At 37.3% G+C, this 19,126-nt stretch overlaps 1 protein-coding gene across 7 annotated transcripts in view; it reads left to right on the forward strand.

The window, feature by feature from the left end:
• The window catches only part of EXOC6 (exocyst complex component 6), a gene marked incomplete at its 5' end in the record, with an annotated part of 209,091 nt that overhangs the window by 132,298 nt on the left and 57,667 nt on the right, over positions 1-19,126 (forward strand). For 4 of the 7 annotated variants that reach the window (XM_082674090.1, XM_082674096.1, XM_082674093.1 and 1 more), the window contains one exon: positions 10,265-10,294. The exons of the other annotated variants lie outside the window; for them this stretch is intronic. In XM_082674090.1, coding sequence (XP_082530216.1) covers positions 10,265-10,294 — 30 coding nt within the window. The remainder of the gene's footprint in view (positions 1-10,264; positions 10,295-19,126) is intronic. 7 annotated transcript variants of the gene reach the window in all.

A 19,126-nucleotide genomic window follows, 5' to 3' on the forward strand; every position in this document is an offset into this window, starting at 1 on the left:
ATTTTATACACTACAGTGACCACCACCATAAGTCTAGTTACCATCCCCTTCACCCACTTCACCCTCCCCCCGACCCCTATCCCTCTGGTAACCACCAATCTATTCTCTGTATCTTTGAGTTTGTCTTTGTTTTTATTTTGTTTGATTCCACATACAAATGCAATATACAGTATTTGTCTTTCTCCATCTGACTTATTTCACTTAGCATAATACTCTCAAGGTCCATCCATGTTGTCACAAATGGCAAAATTTCTTTCTTTTTTATAGCTGTATAGGTTGTATACATGTGCTACATTTTCTTTATCTATTCATCCATTGATGGACACTTAGGTTGTTCTCATATCTTGGCTATTGTTAATTATGCTTCAGTGATCATAGGGGTGCATATACTTTCAAATCTGTGTCTTCCTGTTTCTCCAAATAAATATGCAGAACTAGAACAGCTGGATCATATGGCAGTTCTACTTTTAATTTTTTGAGGACTCTCCATACTGTTTTCCATAGTGGCTGCACCAGTTTACATTGTCACCAACAGCATATGAGGGTTCCCTTTTCTCCACATTTTCTCCAATACTTATTATTTCTGGTTGTTTTGATAATAGCCATTCTAACAAATGTGAGGTGATATCTCATTGAAGTTTTGATTTGCATTTTCCTGATGATTAGTGATGTTGAACATCTTTTCATGTGCCTGTTGGCCATCTGTATGTCATCTTTAGAAAAATATCTATTCAGATCTTCTGTCCAGTTTTTCAGCTGTTTGTTTTTTTGTTGTTGAGTTGTGTGAGTTCTTTATATATCTTGGATATTAACCCCTTATTGGGTATATGATTTGCAAATATCTTCTCCCATTGCCTTTTCATTTTGTTGATGGTTTCCTTCACTGTGCAGAAGCTTTTTAGTTTCATGTGGCACATTTATTTTTGCTTTTGTTTCTCTTACCTTTGAGGTCAGATCTAAAAAACATGGCTAAGACCAATGTCAAGGAGGTTACCTCCTATGTTTTCTTACAGAAATTTTATAGTTTCAAGTCTTTAATCCATTTTGAGTTAATTTTTGTGTATGCTATAAGATAGTGGTCTAGTTTCATTTTTTTGCATGTGGCTGCCCAGTTTTCCCAACACCATTTATTGAAAAGATTCTCCTTTCCCCACTGTATGTTCTTGGCCTCTTTGTTGTAAATTAGTTGTCCATGTATGTGTGGGTTTATTCCTGGACTCTCTATTATGTTCCACTGAACAGTGTGTCCGTTTTTGTACCAATACCATGTTTTGATTACTGTGGCTTTGTAGTATAGTTTGAAATCAGGGATCATGATACCTCTTTAGTCAGTTATTTGAAATTTTAATTTGTTTTACTTTTTAACCCAAATAACTACAACTCTCTTTCCACCAAACCCAAAACAAAACCCTGAAGTTGACAGCACAGGCTTAAATAGAAATAAACTCTAATAGGAGTAGTTTTTATGAAAGTCAATATAATCAATGCCTTTTCCTATCAGAAAAGGCCAAGAAATTATTGGATATTTTTAGGCTAGAGATTAAAGGTAAAATAGGAACATTGTTCTATACTAATATATAGTCATAGTACATCTATATCTTGAATAATCTGTTGATTAAACATTAAAAAAAAAACGATGTAACAGGGATATTTGAGCGTGAATAGGCTGAAACACTGGATTCTTCAGAAGAGGGATGCAAAGGGAATTCCCTGGCGGTCTAGTGGTTAGGACTCCATGCTTTCACTGCTGAGGGCCCAGGTTCAGTCCCTGGTTGGGGAGCTAAGATCCCACAAGCCGCACGGTGCGACCAAAGGGAAAAAAAAAAGGAAGGCAAAGATCAAAGAGATGATGGTAGGGTGCACATTCTCTCATTAGGTATATTTAACAAAAGAACTACTGTTAAAATGTGAATGGAATAGTTTTGTACAAATAAAATAGGGAAAAATTTTGACCTTTTTATAATCTCATGATAAGATGTAGCTAGACACAACAAAGTTTAATATGGAGCCTACCCAACTGCTTCCAACCATCTCCCTTGTTTAAAATGAAAAAAAAAAAAGTTATTCTCCTCACCCTTCACTCTTTCCCCATCAAAGGGCCACTTAGAATAGTTGAAGGAAGGTGTTGCTAAAAAATAAATAGAAGAATTTCTTAAAGAGATTTTAACAGTGGATTTGTGCCAAAGAACTTTTAGAAGCTTACCCAGGGATGATACTATATTCCTCACTGTTGTCCTTGAGTTGAAAAAGAGAACGTGTGTGTGTGTGTGTGTGTGTGTGTGTGTGTAATTTTTATATCAATTAATTTCAAAAAAGTATGCATTAAATAATTGTTGAATTAATTTGAATTCACCTTGTCAATGTAAATCTCCGTGCTTCCAGCCAAAACCAATCCTCAAGATAAACACGTGCACATGTGTGCACACATACACAAGATACACACACATCATGTTTCTATCGTTGCAGTATCTGCTTCGCAGGTTGACATGAGATGATGGGTAGGGATTTTGTGCATAACTAGGGTAAGATTATGAGAGGTTATATGTTAGAAATGTTTTGGGTTAATGGCTCACCTCAGGAGACTGACATCTAGAGGGAAATCCTGCTTTTTCATAGGACATACTCTGGTGACATTGAGAATAAGAGATTCCTGTCACTCATCTGATCTATTATGATATTTTGTATAGTTTTAGGTGAATCTTTGTGTGCCATTTTGGATGTTTATGTCATCTAACATGGGTTTTTCTGCAAAGAAAATACACTTTTATACAATGTAGACCAACAATAAATGTAGTATATGACCAAATAAGAAAATTATAGTTTACAGCTAGGAAAAGAAAAAAATGGTACTAACAACAGTATATTCTTATTCAAGGGATGAACTAAAAGTATAATTCCCAAGCAAAAATATTAAATTATTGCCTATGGTAAATTTTAGCAAGACTGATAATTATATTATGGCTTAGCGTATTAATTCTCTGAAATCCTGAAATTGTATAAAATATCCAGTTAGTTTGTGTTCTTTCAAGCAAAGAACAGAGGCAATGTTATTAAATGTATTATTTTTCTAAGCAACATATGGCATTATATAAGCTACCATTTTTATTTAAATGTTTTAAGCTGAAAATAAATCCTTGTCTTCAGGTTACCTTTGTACCCAAATAGAAAGAGGGGCCAGTTTTGGACTCTTTCAAACTAAAAGAATCTTCAGAAGATATTTATTTACCACAGTCAGTCCCAAGTCGATCAGCTTATCCATGTATAGACCTGAGGAATTACATGGGGGAGCTAGTTTTGGCTCCATGATTGTTGGTTTTGGCAGTGTTAATAAACAATGCCATGATTTTGAGTCAATGGGAGCTATGAAACCAAGGGTCACTCTTTCAAATAGTGCAAATAGTGCCAGTACTGCAAATAATTGGACAGAGAAGTAGATTCTGTGGGATAAAGATGACTCTCTTGCCCCCGACCCTAAAAAGTACCTAAGATTTTTAGTTTAAAAGCCCCATTCTTAGCTTCATTGCATATTTATTTTTTGTCAGTCCCTACCATTGTTACAAAAGAATATTTTCTCCATTAAAGGTAGTCATGATATGTAGTTGCTGACCACGTTGCGTAGTAAAAGTTCCATTGGTTCTAGAAAAGTTATAATCCACCTAATAGAATTTTGTTCTCTGCTCACAGGGTATGAGAACAATAGAAGTTAATGGATAATAATGGTTTTGATGGAGCCCAGAGAAAGAACTTTATTGTTTTCTCTTTTCTACTACACTGTGGTTGTGGTAGAAAGCTGCAGGATTTGGAAGATCACCAGTAATGTCTCCTTTAAATACCTCCTGTCTCTGGGGTTGGATGCATGAGAGTATTGGTATATTACTTCCCTCACCTGTTTCTCTTAAGAGTCAGCCAGTGCAAGCCTATGCAGAGGACGGAAAAGTGAAGAGCTTCCTTGCTTCCATGTTAAATTATCTCCTCATCTGCATTTCCCTGTGCTCTAGCAGAGAAGCCAGGCTCTCTGCTGGCCATAGGAATTAACAGCAAGCTAAAAGGCAGTATTTATAATAATGATGTTAAGCTGCCCTGCTAAATATATTATCTGCCTCAAGGGAACTTGCCATTTTATGACTCAGAGCTAGACCCATTTATCTGTTATTGTTCTTAGGGACCAGGTGAGGAAGGGAGGAGAGCACAGGGTGGTCTTTAGAGTTAGAAGGACTTATGTTTGAGCCTTAGATTTTTAATTTCTTGGCTCTGGAATCCTGGCAAGCTGCTTAACCTCTCTGAGCCCCTTTCCTTCTGCAAAATGGGCAGAATCCATTTCTCCCATAGGACTATCAGAGGATGAATTAAAACCGTGTGTAAAATAGTTGACTGGCAGGGTGCTTGACGTAAAGGTACTGTTAATAAATGTTAGTTTTATCTTTCCTTCTCCTTTCTTCCTTTGTGGGGTTTTTTTTTTTTTTTTGGTGGTACGCGGGCCTCTCACTGTTGTGGGCTCTCCCGTTGCGGAGCACAAGCTCTGGATGCGCAGGCTCAGCGGCCATGGCTCACGGGACCAGCCGCTCCGCGGCATGTGGGATCTTCCCGCACCGGGGCACGAACCCGTGTCCCCTGCATCGGCAGGCAGACTCTCAACCACTGCGCCACCAGGGAAGCCCTCCTCTGTTGTTTTAAGGCCCTTTATAGTATTAATTTTAATATCTTTTCACTTTTTTTCCTTGTAGCTTGATATTACTTAGCTTTGAGTTCTATACTTTTGCATTATATAGACATTTTAAAAACTTCATTAATTGTGAAAGATACTCACTATAAAGCATGTTTATTTGAATAATTATTATAGCTTGACTGCAGTGCTTACAGTGGCTAACTGTCAGATGCTAGCTAATGCCAGTGAAATATGATTAGTATATGGAATAAATATTATTTTATCCCCAAATCAGTACTCTTGGAATCAGCAATTTTTACTACTTCAAATGTGTAAGTGACCCTTCTTGTTTCTAATAATTTTTTCCCTGACGACTAGAAAGTATTGCTAAGTATAGAAGAAAATAAAAATTACCTGCTGTTATCTTGTAAAAAGATAACCACTGTTAACATTTTGGCATGTATTCTACAAGTCATCTTTTTCTATGCACTTATGACACTTTTTTTTAAGCCTAATTTGTAAGCTTTATGTTTTTTTAAATAAGATTTTATATTAGCTAGAAAATTTAAAACCAGAAGAATTTTTAAAAGCATTCAACATTCATTCACCCCTTACAAGTCTATAAATAGAAGAAATTGTTGAGCAAGTTGAAGTTATCTAGTAATTCTTCATGACTGCCAAATGGAACTCAGTAACCTTTTACTGTGAATACAGTACCACCTAAAGACCCAGCACTGATCTGCTGCTGGAAAGAACACTCAGCATTTCTTTCTTTCATAAATGCTAGTTATGTATTTGTTTCAGTAAAGATGTTTTATTGATTTACAACCACTAAGGGATATATGTAAATGATGAATCTGGTGCCACTGAATTTTTAATTTGCATTTTTTATTTCCATAAGTAGTTAAAAAAAATATGCTTTCTGTAAGTGAGAAACAAATATATATATCCAATAAATGAAGATGCGTGATTTAGCCAGAAATGAATAGTGTCTAACTTTTAAAACCATTCTCCTTAAGAATTTTTTTCTGAAGATGCAGCACTATATTGAAAATTCTGAGATTTGGGGTCTAGGCCAGATTCTTCCAATTAACCAGCATTATGGAAGTAGACAAATCATTCAGTCTCTGGATTAATTTGCTAATGTCTGTTTTATTTCATAGAACTGAAAATAAAGGTTGTTTTGTTTTAATATACTTTTATTTCAGTTAATTTGTGTACATGATAATAAATCAAGTAGTCCAGAAGAGTCTGGGATGGAAAATAACCTCCTCCCCCTGTACCCCCCAAGCCCCAGGCTACCATTTCACCATACGTTTTCATTTCTTCTGGTGGTTATCTTAAAAAGAGAATGTCTGTTAGTCCCTACTGTGAAAGATAAGGCACACATAGCAACCTCTTGCTTACCCCTTTTTCTTCCATTCATTGTTACATTTTATTTTATTTCTTCTATTTATCATTTCTTTATATAAAATGGTTATACTCTGATTTTTTGTTCCTTTTCTTTAGTCAGTATCTTAATTCTCTTCTATGTAAGGTAAAGGTATTAGCCTCCCTACCCTTCACTCTATCAGTTCTTCATCTGCTATTTTCTGACAGCTACAGAGGCCTCTGTCTCTACTTTGTACCAGTTGCTCTCTAGAATTTCTGTGTAGCTGTTAACCTAGGACTTTCCTTCTCTGCTGTCCGGGGTTGGGATCTGTTTCCTGGATTCTGCGTGGTTTTTTTTGCTTCACTGGTTGGTTTTGCTAAACTGCCTCAGTAATTTCCTCCTATTTAAGTCCTTGCATATCATGAAATACCTTCTTCTGTCCTCATGTTTGATTGATAGTTTAGCTGGTTATAATAATTCTAGGTTGAATGGTTTTTCTCTGACAATTTTTATTGCATTCCTCCATTGTCTTCTGGCATCCAGGTTTCAGGATCTGTTTTTTATTCCTTAATATTCTCAAATGTCACGGGATGTGTGGAGATGTAAGCTTTTATTTCATTCACTTAGCTCTTTACTCAGTGGTCGTTTTCTGTCAAAGCAGAAATTCAGCACAGGAAAATTCTCTTTTATTATTTTTTAGATAATTTTCTTCCCCCTACTTTTCTATTCTCTTTCTTGGACTCTCATTAACTAGATTGGTCTTCTATATCTATTATCCTTTCCTTCATTTCCTATCTCTTTATCTTTTTTTGTTCCCTGTTTTGGGAGAATTTCTAAATTTTATTTTCAGTACTTCTAGAGAATATTTTATTAGTTGTATTTTTTAATTTTTAAGGAATCACTTCTGTTTTAAAAGGGTTCCTTTTTCCTAGAATACTGTTCTTTCTCTTTTTTTTTTAATGGATATATCTTTCAAACCTCCCTGAGGTACTAGAGGGTTTTTTAAAGAAGGTATTTTCTGTTTCTTGAATTATCTCTATTACTCTCGAATAGGCTTTTTGTTTCTTTGTTTTTCTCATTCTCTTTTAACAAAGAGGACCTGGAACGCTGATAAAGGTTTACTCTGCTACTGTATAAATACCCTGTTTTTTTATAGTTTTTTTTCCCCTTAGTAGGAATCTGACTGGAATTTTTTTTTAATTTGGGAGGCATTTTGCCTAGGATTCTTCACCTTAGAGTGAGCAGGTATGGAGCTATCCATGAGATTGTGGTTTCCTCTCTTCAGGGCTGACTTCATGGATGTGTAACCTGTGCTGTTGCACAGGGTCTCAAGTTTAGAAGGGTCCTGCATGTGGGTTGGTCCTCTGCTGGCGTCTTGAAATTCTTAATGATTTTTGAACAAGAGACCCCACATTTCCATTTTGCACTGAGCTCCACAAATTGTGTAGCCTTTTCTGCCTCTCTTTCCATTGTCATGACACTGTGCCAGAATGAGGAGGGCTTTTTCCCCCCTCCCTCCTTCCTGCTCTCTCTCTTTCCACCTATACCCAGAGCCTCAGCTCTCCCCTTAAAAGTTCTCTCATTATGGAAAATGTTTGTGCTCTGTAGTTAGGGGATCACTGGCACAGTTGTTTCAGAAATCTTCAGTTACTTTCCCTGTTTTCCATCCCATTTCTTATTTCTGTCCTCTCTCATATGCACAGCTGGACCTCTCTCTAATGCACAGCTGACTCCCAGCTCCGCTGTAGTTCCCTGGTAGCATATAATGGGCAGTTGCTTTCTCTTCTCTATTTAGTCAGCTTTCTGTCTTCTAGAAAATATCCCTTGATGAATTCCTCCATACACCTTCATTTTCTCTGTTGTTAAATATTTTATTCCTTTTGTAATTCTGTGCTTTTTGTATCACTTATATCTCAGGATCAATGGGAAGCAAACACATAAACTTAGTCTAGCATCTTGATTTTGAACAACTTGTTTCCTTCTCTTTGAAGTAAAGTGATTGGATGAGTCCATCTCTAAGGTCCCCATATCTAAAATTTGTTATTAAGTGTTATACAGCTGTGAAGTCCCAACCTAAACTTCGATTTATTCATTCTGGTACCTTATTTTCTCATTTAGCTCTTCCTTTTTATGTTCTTTGGTTCATACTTTTTTCCTGAGTTAAGTATATAAATGTACGTGCCCTTTGACTTCACTGAAAACTGCTAAGGAGAACTTTAACAGTCAAAGTACAATCATAGGCTTTAATCGCCCTTTTATGTGACACAAGAAAGAATTGTATTAAAAATACAAAAAAGGGGCTTCCCTGGTGGCGCAGTGGTTGAGAGTCCGCCTGCCGATGCAGGGGACACAGGTTTATGCCCCGGTCCGGGAAGATCCCACATGCCGCGGAGCGGCTGGGCCCGTGAGCCATGGCCACTGAGCCTGTGCGTCCAGAGCCTGTGTTCCGCAACAGGAGAGGCCACAACAGTGAGAGGCCTGTGTACCACAAAAAAACAAACAAACAAATACAAAAAAGGTTGTATTTTTTAAATTGTGACATAGGTAGCGTTGAATACATTTTAGTGCTTTCCTTATCAAATGAAAACATAACCACATATTTATTGTATATATATATATGCTTACAAATTGTCTTTTCTTATTGGTATATTAATTTTTAAATAATGATAACGTATAATATTGATCTGATGATTTATTGACTATAACATACAAAAATTGTATAATGTGAGCAATGATGAAAACATCACAAGTCTTATGACTTACATGGTGTTCATGTGTTAAATGTTGTTGACTGACTTTTATTGACTGAGTTACTAAATCTTAGCTAAATTTCATCTTGACTCTATGACTTTTATATCTCACATACAATTTTATACCTTTACATACAATTTGAAAGATTTTGGGAAAAATAGTTGAATAAAATAACTGTGGTGATGGGATAATTTTACTATTCCAAAGAAAATTTATTGGAAGTTAAATCTAGAAAGGACTTAGAGATTATCTAGAGTCTAGTCCAGTCTTCTAGAAGAATGGTCTGGCTAACACAGCTGCCAGCCCACTGCTTACTGGGGTTAATTGCAGTAATCTGCCTGGCTAGTTAAGTGTCTTCTTCCTCCATTTCTGCTTGTGGTTTCTCCTTTACTCATTGCATGTTTGGCGAAGAGGACAACTTCCCACATGGAGGGCCACCTTTGGTGTAGGCTATACCAGATGTTCAACTGCCACTAATAAATAGATTTTGAGTTTCATTGACCTAATATAATAAGGTTAAATCCATGTTTCTGGGTAAATACCTTTTTCTAAAAAAAAAAAAGTAGTGCTTAAATATTACATAGTTTATTACTGGAATTTGAAAAGTAAATTAGATCATTTAAAAAACAGTATTTTAAGGCTCTTTAAACTTAATTTTATTAATCATTATTATTTTAAGGAATTAATATTTAACTAATTTAGTTCTTAATATCTTAAAAGAATAAGCCAGTACCATGTATTTAGTACAAAACTTCAGCAGGGGCTGATATGTATTTAAATTAAGACCAATGATTTGGTTTTTGCTTTGACTTGTCACTTCTTAGAGGAGAAAATATATTTAAATGCTTAACTGTAAGATGACTTAGTGTGCCATCTTTCCTTGAGTAATTTATTTTAAGCTGCATTAGAGGATGTGGAAGCATAGTGGCTTATCCTTTCTAAGCATCTTCAGAGTCATTCAGTATAATTTTCTATGTGTAAAGAAATAGACATTTTATTTCTTTTTGTATTAAAATCACTTGGGAGAGATACTTGTTAAAAATTCAGATTCCAGTGCTTGCCTCTAGACCTAACTGAACTAAAATTTCTGGAGCTTAGAAATCTACCTATTTTTGCTTGAAATTTGAGAATAACTGTTCTCCAGGAAAGAACCCTTTCAATGGGCTGGTGTTTTCTATATTTGCTGGTTCAGCAGACATTTAGTAACTGCTAACGTTCTCAGTATTTTAATGCTGACTAGACAACTTAATTAGGTAGACAAAAGTTTGGAGGAGGATTTATCTGATTAGTGTGGGTGTAAAAACTCACCTGTAAATCTTCAAAATAAAATGATAGTCACATTTATGTGATTGATTAATGCCTTTAAATTATAGCAGCACACAGTCAGCTTGCTTGTCTTATAGTGTATTTTGCTTTGCTACTTTAAACACCGCTTCTGTCGTTATTGGAATACATTTTCCTTTTTTATTTGATTGCCTGTCTGACTTCCTTCTCAGACTAACAGCAATGATCACGCAGCCATGTCGGTAAGTAGATACAAGCTAAAGCTAGCATGCGAATTAGAAAATAATGAACTTTCTGCAGGCTTATTTTTCTCTGTATAGGTGTTTATGGTAAATTCTAATTGTTTTGGCAGTGTTCTTGTTACATTTGTAGTTTTATGGAAACCAAAGTTTGAAGATAATACTAGTAGTTTTGGTGAAGCAGTCAAGATTCTCTGGGACTTGATTGTGAAAGTTAATATCATGATGTGTCTGTGGTGAGGGCAGTGCTTTGGGAAAGCTCTTTGTGGTCACCTCATGCATGACAGGCCACACTTTGGAGATATTTTCCTTATCTGCAAATGAGTTCAATAAGAGTGTATAGCCTGTAGATTTTTGTGAGTGTTAAATGAGGTAGTATAACATGAAATGTTTAGAAAAGTGCCTGGCATAAAATAAACACTCAAAAAAAATTAGTTGTTATTATTACTTGTTTGTAAGACTATTTATGCTTTTCCTGAATGCTTTTTCTCTACAACACTTACCAAACTCTACTTCTAAAAATCCAACTCAGTGCATAACACAGTGTGGTTCATGACCCAATGCAAATGTTTCTTTTTCACTCTGAGCCTAGTATTGTTCTCCTGAATTGCCTTAGCTTCTACCCTTTTTTAATGGCTTCATCACATTTTGCTTTTTATTGTATTTGTTCATCCTTTCCACCTCCAATTATAAGCTCTTGACGGCCAAAATAAGAACTCAAATGTTGTTTAAGTATAGATATCGAAAATTATTCTTATTTTTAAAAAAATCTCATCTAGCATTTGAAATTTAAATGTTCCTAACCTATATTTTGTCCGTTTTGTTCTTATTTCTATTATCGAAGTTCAATTTTTGATTATTGTAATTGTCTTCTAATTAGTCTCTGCCAATAGTCTCTCTTTATTGCAGTTCATCCTACATATCAAAGCCAGATAATCCTTTCCAAAGCACAGTTTAATCTTATTTTCTGTATTCAAAAACTTCAGGGTCTCTCACTTATCTACTGAATTAAGTAAAAATTCCACAGGCTAACGAATAAATGATCTCAGCCTCTTTCTGATACATTTCTGTCCATGATTCAACAAGGGCATTTAAAGTGGAAAGTTCACTGTGTCCTGGATCTAGCTTCAATTTTCTATCTTGTCTTCATTTATAACTGTAAAAATCATGGATCTCCTCCAAAAGACATCTTTAATGTTACCTCTTTCATGAAGCTTTTGCTAATTCTGTTTAACCATATGTTGATACTTTGTGCCACTTTCATGGTACTATTTATATTTTGTCTTGTACTATGGTTGTAGACTTGCCTTCTTTCTGCTATTGGAATTTAATCTGTTTATGTTAGGAACTATATCTACTCATCATTGTGTCTTCTGTAGCACCTAAGCAGTGTGTTACATAGAGTAAGTGCTTGATAAGTATTTTTAAAAGTTAATATGAGAGAAATAGTGAAGAAATGGACTACTATAAAAGTCATTTTCTTTTTTTTTTTAATTTATTTATTTTTGACTGTTGGGTCTTCGTTGCTGTGTGCGGGCTTTTCTCTAGTTGTGGTGAACGGGGGCTACTCTTTGTTGTGGTGTGTGGACTTCTCATTGTGGTGACTTCTCTTGTTGTGGAGCACGGGCTCTAGGTGCATGGGCTTCAGTAGTTGTGGCGCACGGGCTTCAGTAGTTGTGGCTCTTGGGCTCTAGAGCGCAGGCTCAGTAGTTGTGGTGCACGGGCTTAGTTGCTCCGCGGCATGTGGGATCTTCCTGGACCAGGGCTCAAACCCGTGTCCCCTGCATTGGCAGGCGGATTCTTAACCACTGCGCTACCAGGGAAGCCCAAAAGTCATTTTCTTATATGTTTAAAAAGTGTGAAAAATATACTGCAGGGAGTTCCCTGGTGGCCTAGTGGTTAAGATTCTGGGCTTTCACTGCCGGGGCCCGGGTTCAGTCCCTGGTCGGGGAACTGAGATCCTGCAAGCTGTGCAGCGCAGACAAGAAAAAAAAACGTACACTGCAAAAATCAGAATTTTTGAATCAAGAAATTTATTTGTCAAATATAGAATACTTTCTAGTTTTGAAGAGAAAGTTTGCAGTCTATTATTTACAGACAGTAATTTAGAAAATGTCAGTATGAGTGTGATTTAGTAAAGATGTTATCAGTACTGATTAGAAATATTTGAAAGAATAATATAATTCATATCACAACTCTCTAGATGCAACTATAAATTTTGAAGAGTGATTAAAATAAAATAAAAGAACCTACGGCACCAAAATAACTTGCAAATTGCCAACACTGAGGACAAACACTTTGACTCACGGAAGAGACAGACCCTCATGCTTTCACTTGACCTTTTTGCTTATTAAATGAATGTAGTAGTTGTTAAGTACTTATTAAGCATGCTAACAGGTTTCCTGCAGATAGACCATATGCATATTCAAAATGCAGAAGTGAAAGTAACTCTGCCATCCAGAAAAAACCCTCAAATTGTTTCTTGTCCTGTGTTTAAGAAGGAGGGATAGATTTTGGGATCAGTTTTAGATAAATATTCATGAGAAATTTAGAAAGATTTGGCACTTGAATGTCCAGTGTTTTGAAAAAATTACTTATATGAGATAATTCTTTCTGTGGTGATAAATGAGGTATTTCTGTGACACATTTTGACATTCATTTCCATACATTTATAATAAGTTACTTCCAAGTACACAGAAATCAACAAGAGCAAACCATTGACAGTATATCAGTACATTGGAGAGAGAGAACTTTGCGAGAAAATGTAAATGAAAAAGTTGAAAACAGTCAAAGCCCACTATTAGAAATAGAATTTATATTTTTTCTTAAGCTTTTTCATAATGTAATAAAACAGTTAAGTTATTTTCACTGCTGGAAGTTAATTGTAAAAAAAAAAAAGAATCTTGCTTTTTAGCTGAAAATGAACATACTTGAATTTTATAACTTTAATCCTTTTAGGTATTAAGTTGCTGTCTCTATTAGCTAAATGCTGACTAATCTTGGTGAGAAATTTAATTTCATAAGTTTGTAAGTCTTATGTGTGTATGTAGCATAGCATACTTAAATATTTCCCTGCTGTCAAAGGTCGTAGAAAACGGTATTTTGAATTGCTCTTAATCAGGGCATAGTTGGAAGAAGTAGTAGTAATAGAAGGCTTTTAGAAGGAAACAGCATGGGAGTTTTAGTAGGAAGCCAGTGGACTAGGAGAGAATTACAAGAACGACCTGTAACAGAACAGGGACATATAAACGGAAATAAGTAAAGTGGACTCTGGGACTTCCCTGGTGCTCCAGTGGGTAAGACTGCACTTCCAGTTCAGGGGGCCTGGGTTTGATTCCTGGTCAGGGAACTAGATTCTGCATGCTGCAACTAAGAGTTCGCATGCCGCAACAAAGAGTCCACATGCTGCAACTAAGAGTGCGCATGCAGCAACTAAGACCCTGCGGAGCCTAAATAAATAAATATTTTAAAATAATAATAATAAAAAATAAAGTGGACTCTTCCCAGCCTATACAAATACACACAGTATTAGTACATACATGCGTGTGCACACTTACAAATACCCTAAAACTTTACTCTTTAACGGCTGTAGATGAAATAAACTACACCATTGATGCATGCTTTATGAGCAAAGGATCATTTTGAACAGGAAGATTCAGTATTAAAAACAAATGAAAATGTACCACTATCAGTTTCACTACCAGGTGGCAGCAGAGAATTCATGTTTAGAAAGTTACTTGAATTTTTGCAGATAGGAATAAGTTCTAGGAATGCAAATGTTATCTTTCCCTTTAACCTGTGTTACACAATAGCAAGAAAAAAATAGAAGATAGTTCTCTCCCCGCCACACCCTCGCTCTCTCCCCCCCCCCCCCGAGTTAAATAGGCAAAAGTCGAGATGGGGGAGGAAAAGAGACTAAAATATGTGGATAAGAGATTGTTTGAGTTGGAATTTATGTTTTATTGCAAGCAGATGAAGATAGCGAAAAGGAGGTCAGATCCCCTGGAGAAAAAGAAAGGAGATGGTAGGGAAAGATGTTGGAGTCAGAAGTTTCCTGTGCAAGCCAGGGTCTGGTGAGGCTAGAGAGCCCCTACTTTTTTTTTTCTTCCCTGTACGGAACAGACAGGAATGGATAAGGGTGAGGATAGAGCTGATGGGAGAGGTAGAACTGCTTTGGTGAATTCATATTTACAGAATGTTTGCAGGTCAGGTAGAGAAGACAAAATGCAACAGGCCAAGATGCTGATACATACTCATAAAAAGCTTATGCAAGATACTGTAATACAAAAAGTAAAGAGATTAGACTTTGCAGAGTAAAGTCCCAACAAAAGTGCATGTTTAGATGAATATTGCACATAGGGGAGGAATTCAGAAGATAAGCAACAACATTTTAATCACTTCATTTTCTTTCATTCAGGAGACTTTAAGCCTGGTAGGGAAGCTGTCATGTTTTAAATCTTTCTACCTCTTATGGAAATTGGTGTGGTAGATGGTAGCATTGAGATTTAAAGCCTTTGTCTGTTTGGAAACAAGAGGGGGGCAGTTGACCTACTTATTTTTCACTCTCAGGGTATTGTTGAATGTCATTTGCAAGATTGTCTTTAGAAAAAAAAAGGTAAGTAGGTAACTTACCTTGTTTGCTCCCTCCTCCTGAAACTGAGCAGGGCCCTGTGAGGCTCCCGGGCATGGAGGCCTCTTTTTTTGTCCCCCATTTCTTGTAGGCAAGACGCCAGCCTCCATGACCCTGCCGGAGTTCCAAAGGGCAGACTTGAACAGTTGCTAATCAAGGGAGGAGCAGCCAAGAAACCACCTGAGGCCAGATTAAAGGGACCACAGATGCTCCTCAAGATTAGGAGACCACCTGAGACCCTGCACACACCCTAGTCTTGTCAGCAACCCCACCCTTCGGAAGCATTGTTATAAAACTCCTTATCAAATCCTTCTGGGTTGGGACACAGTTTTTCAAGGCAGGAGACTGCTGTGTCCCCCTTTGCCTGGCAAAATATTCATATAAAGCTATCCTTTTCTCCTTCACCCAAAACTCTGTCTTCGAGATTTGGTTCAGCACCGGTGTACAGAGAAGCTGAGCTTTCGGCATCACTCCTTTGTATGAGTTTTGTTTTGTTTTAATATGTATCCTCCCCTCACATGATACATTTCCCTGAGTCTTTTTAAAGACTAGCCCGGGTACCCCCTCAACTGGAAGTGACTCTAACAGTATTTACCCCAGCCACATTCCCACAATCTAGGATTTAGCCCAGTGAAGTTACGTGTTCAAAAAGCCCTTAACATTCTGGATGAGTATACCCAAAACCTTTGAAAATTCCCAAATATGAGAATACTGCTGTACCATGTAATTTCTTTCAGAAATGGTATAAAACATAATTGAAAACTGTAGACTTTAGCGAGAGTTACTTTATCCATGTCAGCTAACAGAAGACAGCAAAGCCACATTGACTTGGGGAGGTTGGGACTTTGACTGCATTCAGTCTGAGTGGTTCCTCCCTGCCCAATACCTGTTTCACAGAGCAAGTAATTCAAATGTGTGCCTCAGCAAATGAAGCCCTACTTGTACTGGATTCTCAGAGTCATTCTTAAAAGGTTGAAACCTAAACATAAATCCTTGAATGACAAAGACCTGCTCTGTGCTGTTTATATATACATGGCTATGTTTATAATATATCAGCCACCTCTTGGCTTGGGTGACATTTGTCCATTTTACTAATGATCATGTGGAAATGAAACTGTGTAACTTCAGGTTGGGACTTGAACCCACGGGCCAGGACTTGAACCTGGCCAAAACCCAGATTGGGACTTGAACCCAGGGTCTTTTAACTGAGATCACATGCCTGGTCTTAGGACTTAATGAGGCTCAGGCTCTTGATGTCTCATCGTAGAAAGAATTCAGTGAGTGACAAAGTGATAGGTAGGAAGTGATTTATTAGAGAGAAACACACTCCACAGAGTGTGGGCCATCTCAGAAGGTAAGAAAGGTACCAGGGTATGGGGGTTGTCAGTTTTTATAGAGGTGGGTAATTTCATAGGCTAATGAGTGGGAAGAGTATTCCAGCTATTTGGGGGAAGGGGTGGGGATTTCTAGGAATTGGGCTACCACCCACTTTTTGACCCTTATGGTAGGCCTTGGAACTGTCATGGCGCCTGTGGGTGTGTCAGTTAGGTTGCTTATGTGTTACAGTGAGCTATACTGAGGCTCAAGGTCTAGTAGAAGTCGACTGGTCCACCATCTTGGACCTAGTTGGCTCTAATCAGTTTATGTCGTGTCCTTGGGCTCTGTCATTCTTTTAAAGGTTGTGCCCTGCCCCCTTCCCTCCTGTTTCAGAAATAATCTATGTTGTCTAACCTGTTAGTGATTCTGACAACTTCTTTGTAAATTTTAAGTCATACTGGGGTTGTGAAATAGTACTGAAATGCCCAAGGTCGCGAGGCCCCTCCACAAGACCACCAGAGTCGAGAGTCAAAGCCAAACGGCAAGGGTCATTTATTGCAGGTTCGAACCTGGACCTCCGCGCACTCATTGCCGGTGACACTAAGAGGTCCTGGCGGAGTTTAGTACAGCTCTTTTATAGACCGGTACAAACATAGTCGCCGATTGGTTGACTTTTAAACAAAGACACTAGTCGCCGATTGGTTGACTTTTAAACAGAGACACTAGTCGCCGATTGGTTGACTTTTAAACAGAGACACTAGTCGCCGATTGGTTGACTTTTAAACAGAGACACTAGTCGCCGTCTGATTGGTTGGACGGTTGCGGGGGGGGGGGGGTCAGCAGGCGTAATTACAGAAGCGAGAGCGGCTGGTTAAGTTTCGGTTTCCTGAGGTTTTGTTTCTTAATTAGAAATACTTAAGGCGGGGCCATGGTCGCAAAAAGAAATAGTGCAAACAGGAGGACTGATACAACCCTAGCAGTGCTGCGGCCTCCACCAGCCCAACGGCAGGGCGTCGGGAGGCTGTGCGCCCAACTTCAGGCGGCGCTCCCAAATGTGGCAAGCCCAGCGCCGCGCCCTGGAATGGTCCTTTTTCGGCCCTTCCCCTCCGGAAAGAACAGAAAAGAAATTCCAGGAAAAGCACAAATTGAATGCAGGGCGTCAACTCAGTCCTATTCTCACCAAACTAGAACATAGCCCCCTCAGTACATTTTAATGATTATATTAGCCCTAATACTCTAAGCTGGGTTCTTATGTAAAAAAATGAGGCTATGACTCTGCTATCACAGAGATGTTGCTTTGATAACAGTTCCTGGGATACTTCGGCTTTTCAGTCAATTCTTGTGGCTTGACCATAGTATTCAGTCACCATGTGGAAACTTCTCTTGTATTTCTTACATTTGCCAAGTGAGAAAGTTATAGGGTCTTGATATTTTATTGCTTCCCTACTTAAACATGTACCTAATTGCCCAATTTGCTGTTATCAAGTAGATTTAAGAGGTAGGAAAAATCTGTCAGTTCCTACATAGTACAAACTAGCTCCCTCTTTGTGCTATTTCGGACAAGAGTACATGCAGCTTTTACCGTTTTATCCAGATTTCTGGTATAATCAGTAGCTTCAAAACCTTGACCTCGTCTAGACTTTCACTGCTCTACTTGTCCTTGCATTCTCTTTCTGCCTTTTAAAGTTAGGAGGAGTTTGAAGATGTCATGGGACTGCCATGACAGCAACAATGATACTTGCAGAAAGCTAAAAATCTGGGTGTTACATGTCATCAAAGGCCACATTCAAAAGACTGTTTAAAAAAAAGAAAAAGGCCACCAAAGTTTGATGAGACCTATGGTTGGGATAAGGAAGCTGGGATAAGGCATGAAATAGAAATGTGCCATATATTACAAGTGACCTGAAGTTTTCCAAGTTTGGGGAATTTTTTTTCCAACCTTGCGATACTTCTGTTTTATTTAATCCGTGTGTGTGTGTGTGTGTGTGTGTGTGTGTGTGTGTCCGTGTCCGTGTCCCGAGAGCAAGCCTTTATGTTATGTCTTGTATCCTTATGATTGAGAATTGTTTAGAGGAGAAAAGCCTCAGACGGGAAAAAGGGAATTCATAATTAACTATGGGAATTGTGGTTAACTGATGTGATACCCAGTTCTCTGGGAGCTAGAGCTACTTAGATGAGGACAGAGAGGGTATGAGAGGAATAGAGAGGTGTAAAGGAGGTACTTTAGAGAATGTTAGGGGTGTTAGAATAAGTATATTTTGATAGACCTATGAATTTTGGGGGCATAATCTCAAAACTGTGTCTTCAAGATAGTGTTAAAGTTATTATTAAAACTCACTAAAGGAATTCATCTTGATATTTAAACCTTTATAACTCATCTATTCTGTAGTATTGGGAATCGGAGAAATTTCAGTTTTATGTAGAGTGTTCAGCCAGAAAATAGTTTAAAATGTAACTTACTAGGTAAAGGAATCTTTGTGCATTTGTGAAATCACCTTGGAGAAATTTTCATGTTTTAGGAATTTTTTTCCTGATTTAATAACATTCTTTACATTTGAGTAAATGTAGTTTCATATAGTAAAATTTAAATTAGTGATTCTTATGTAAAAGAGAAAGAAGAAGAATAGATTTCTTAAAATGTCTACTTTTCAACTAGGCATCATTTTTCAATTAAGAATTTATTTCTAATTTTAATGTTTACTCCATATTTGATGAAAGACTTCACTCTTTTGGACTATGTGTTTTAAAAGGCTAAAAATTGTAGCTCTTTAGGAGACTGACCAATTCATCAAAATACTTCCTTTCGTCTTTTGTCTTCCCTCTGAAAAGGCTATTTCATGGTCTCATAACTGAAATTCATGAAGCAAACTGAGAGGCAGTAAGTTTGA

This window comes from Grampus griseus (genome assembly GCF_964374135.1).
Source record: "Grampus griseus genome assembly, chromosome: 16".
Lineage (NCBI taxonomy): Eukaryota > Metazoa > Chordata > Mammalia > Artiodactyla > Delphinidae > Grampus > Grampus griseus.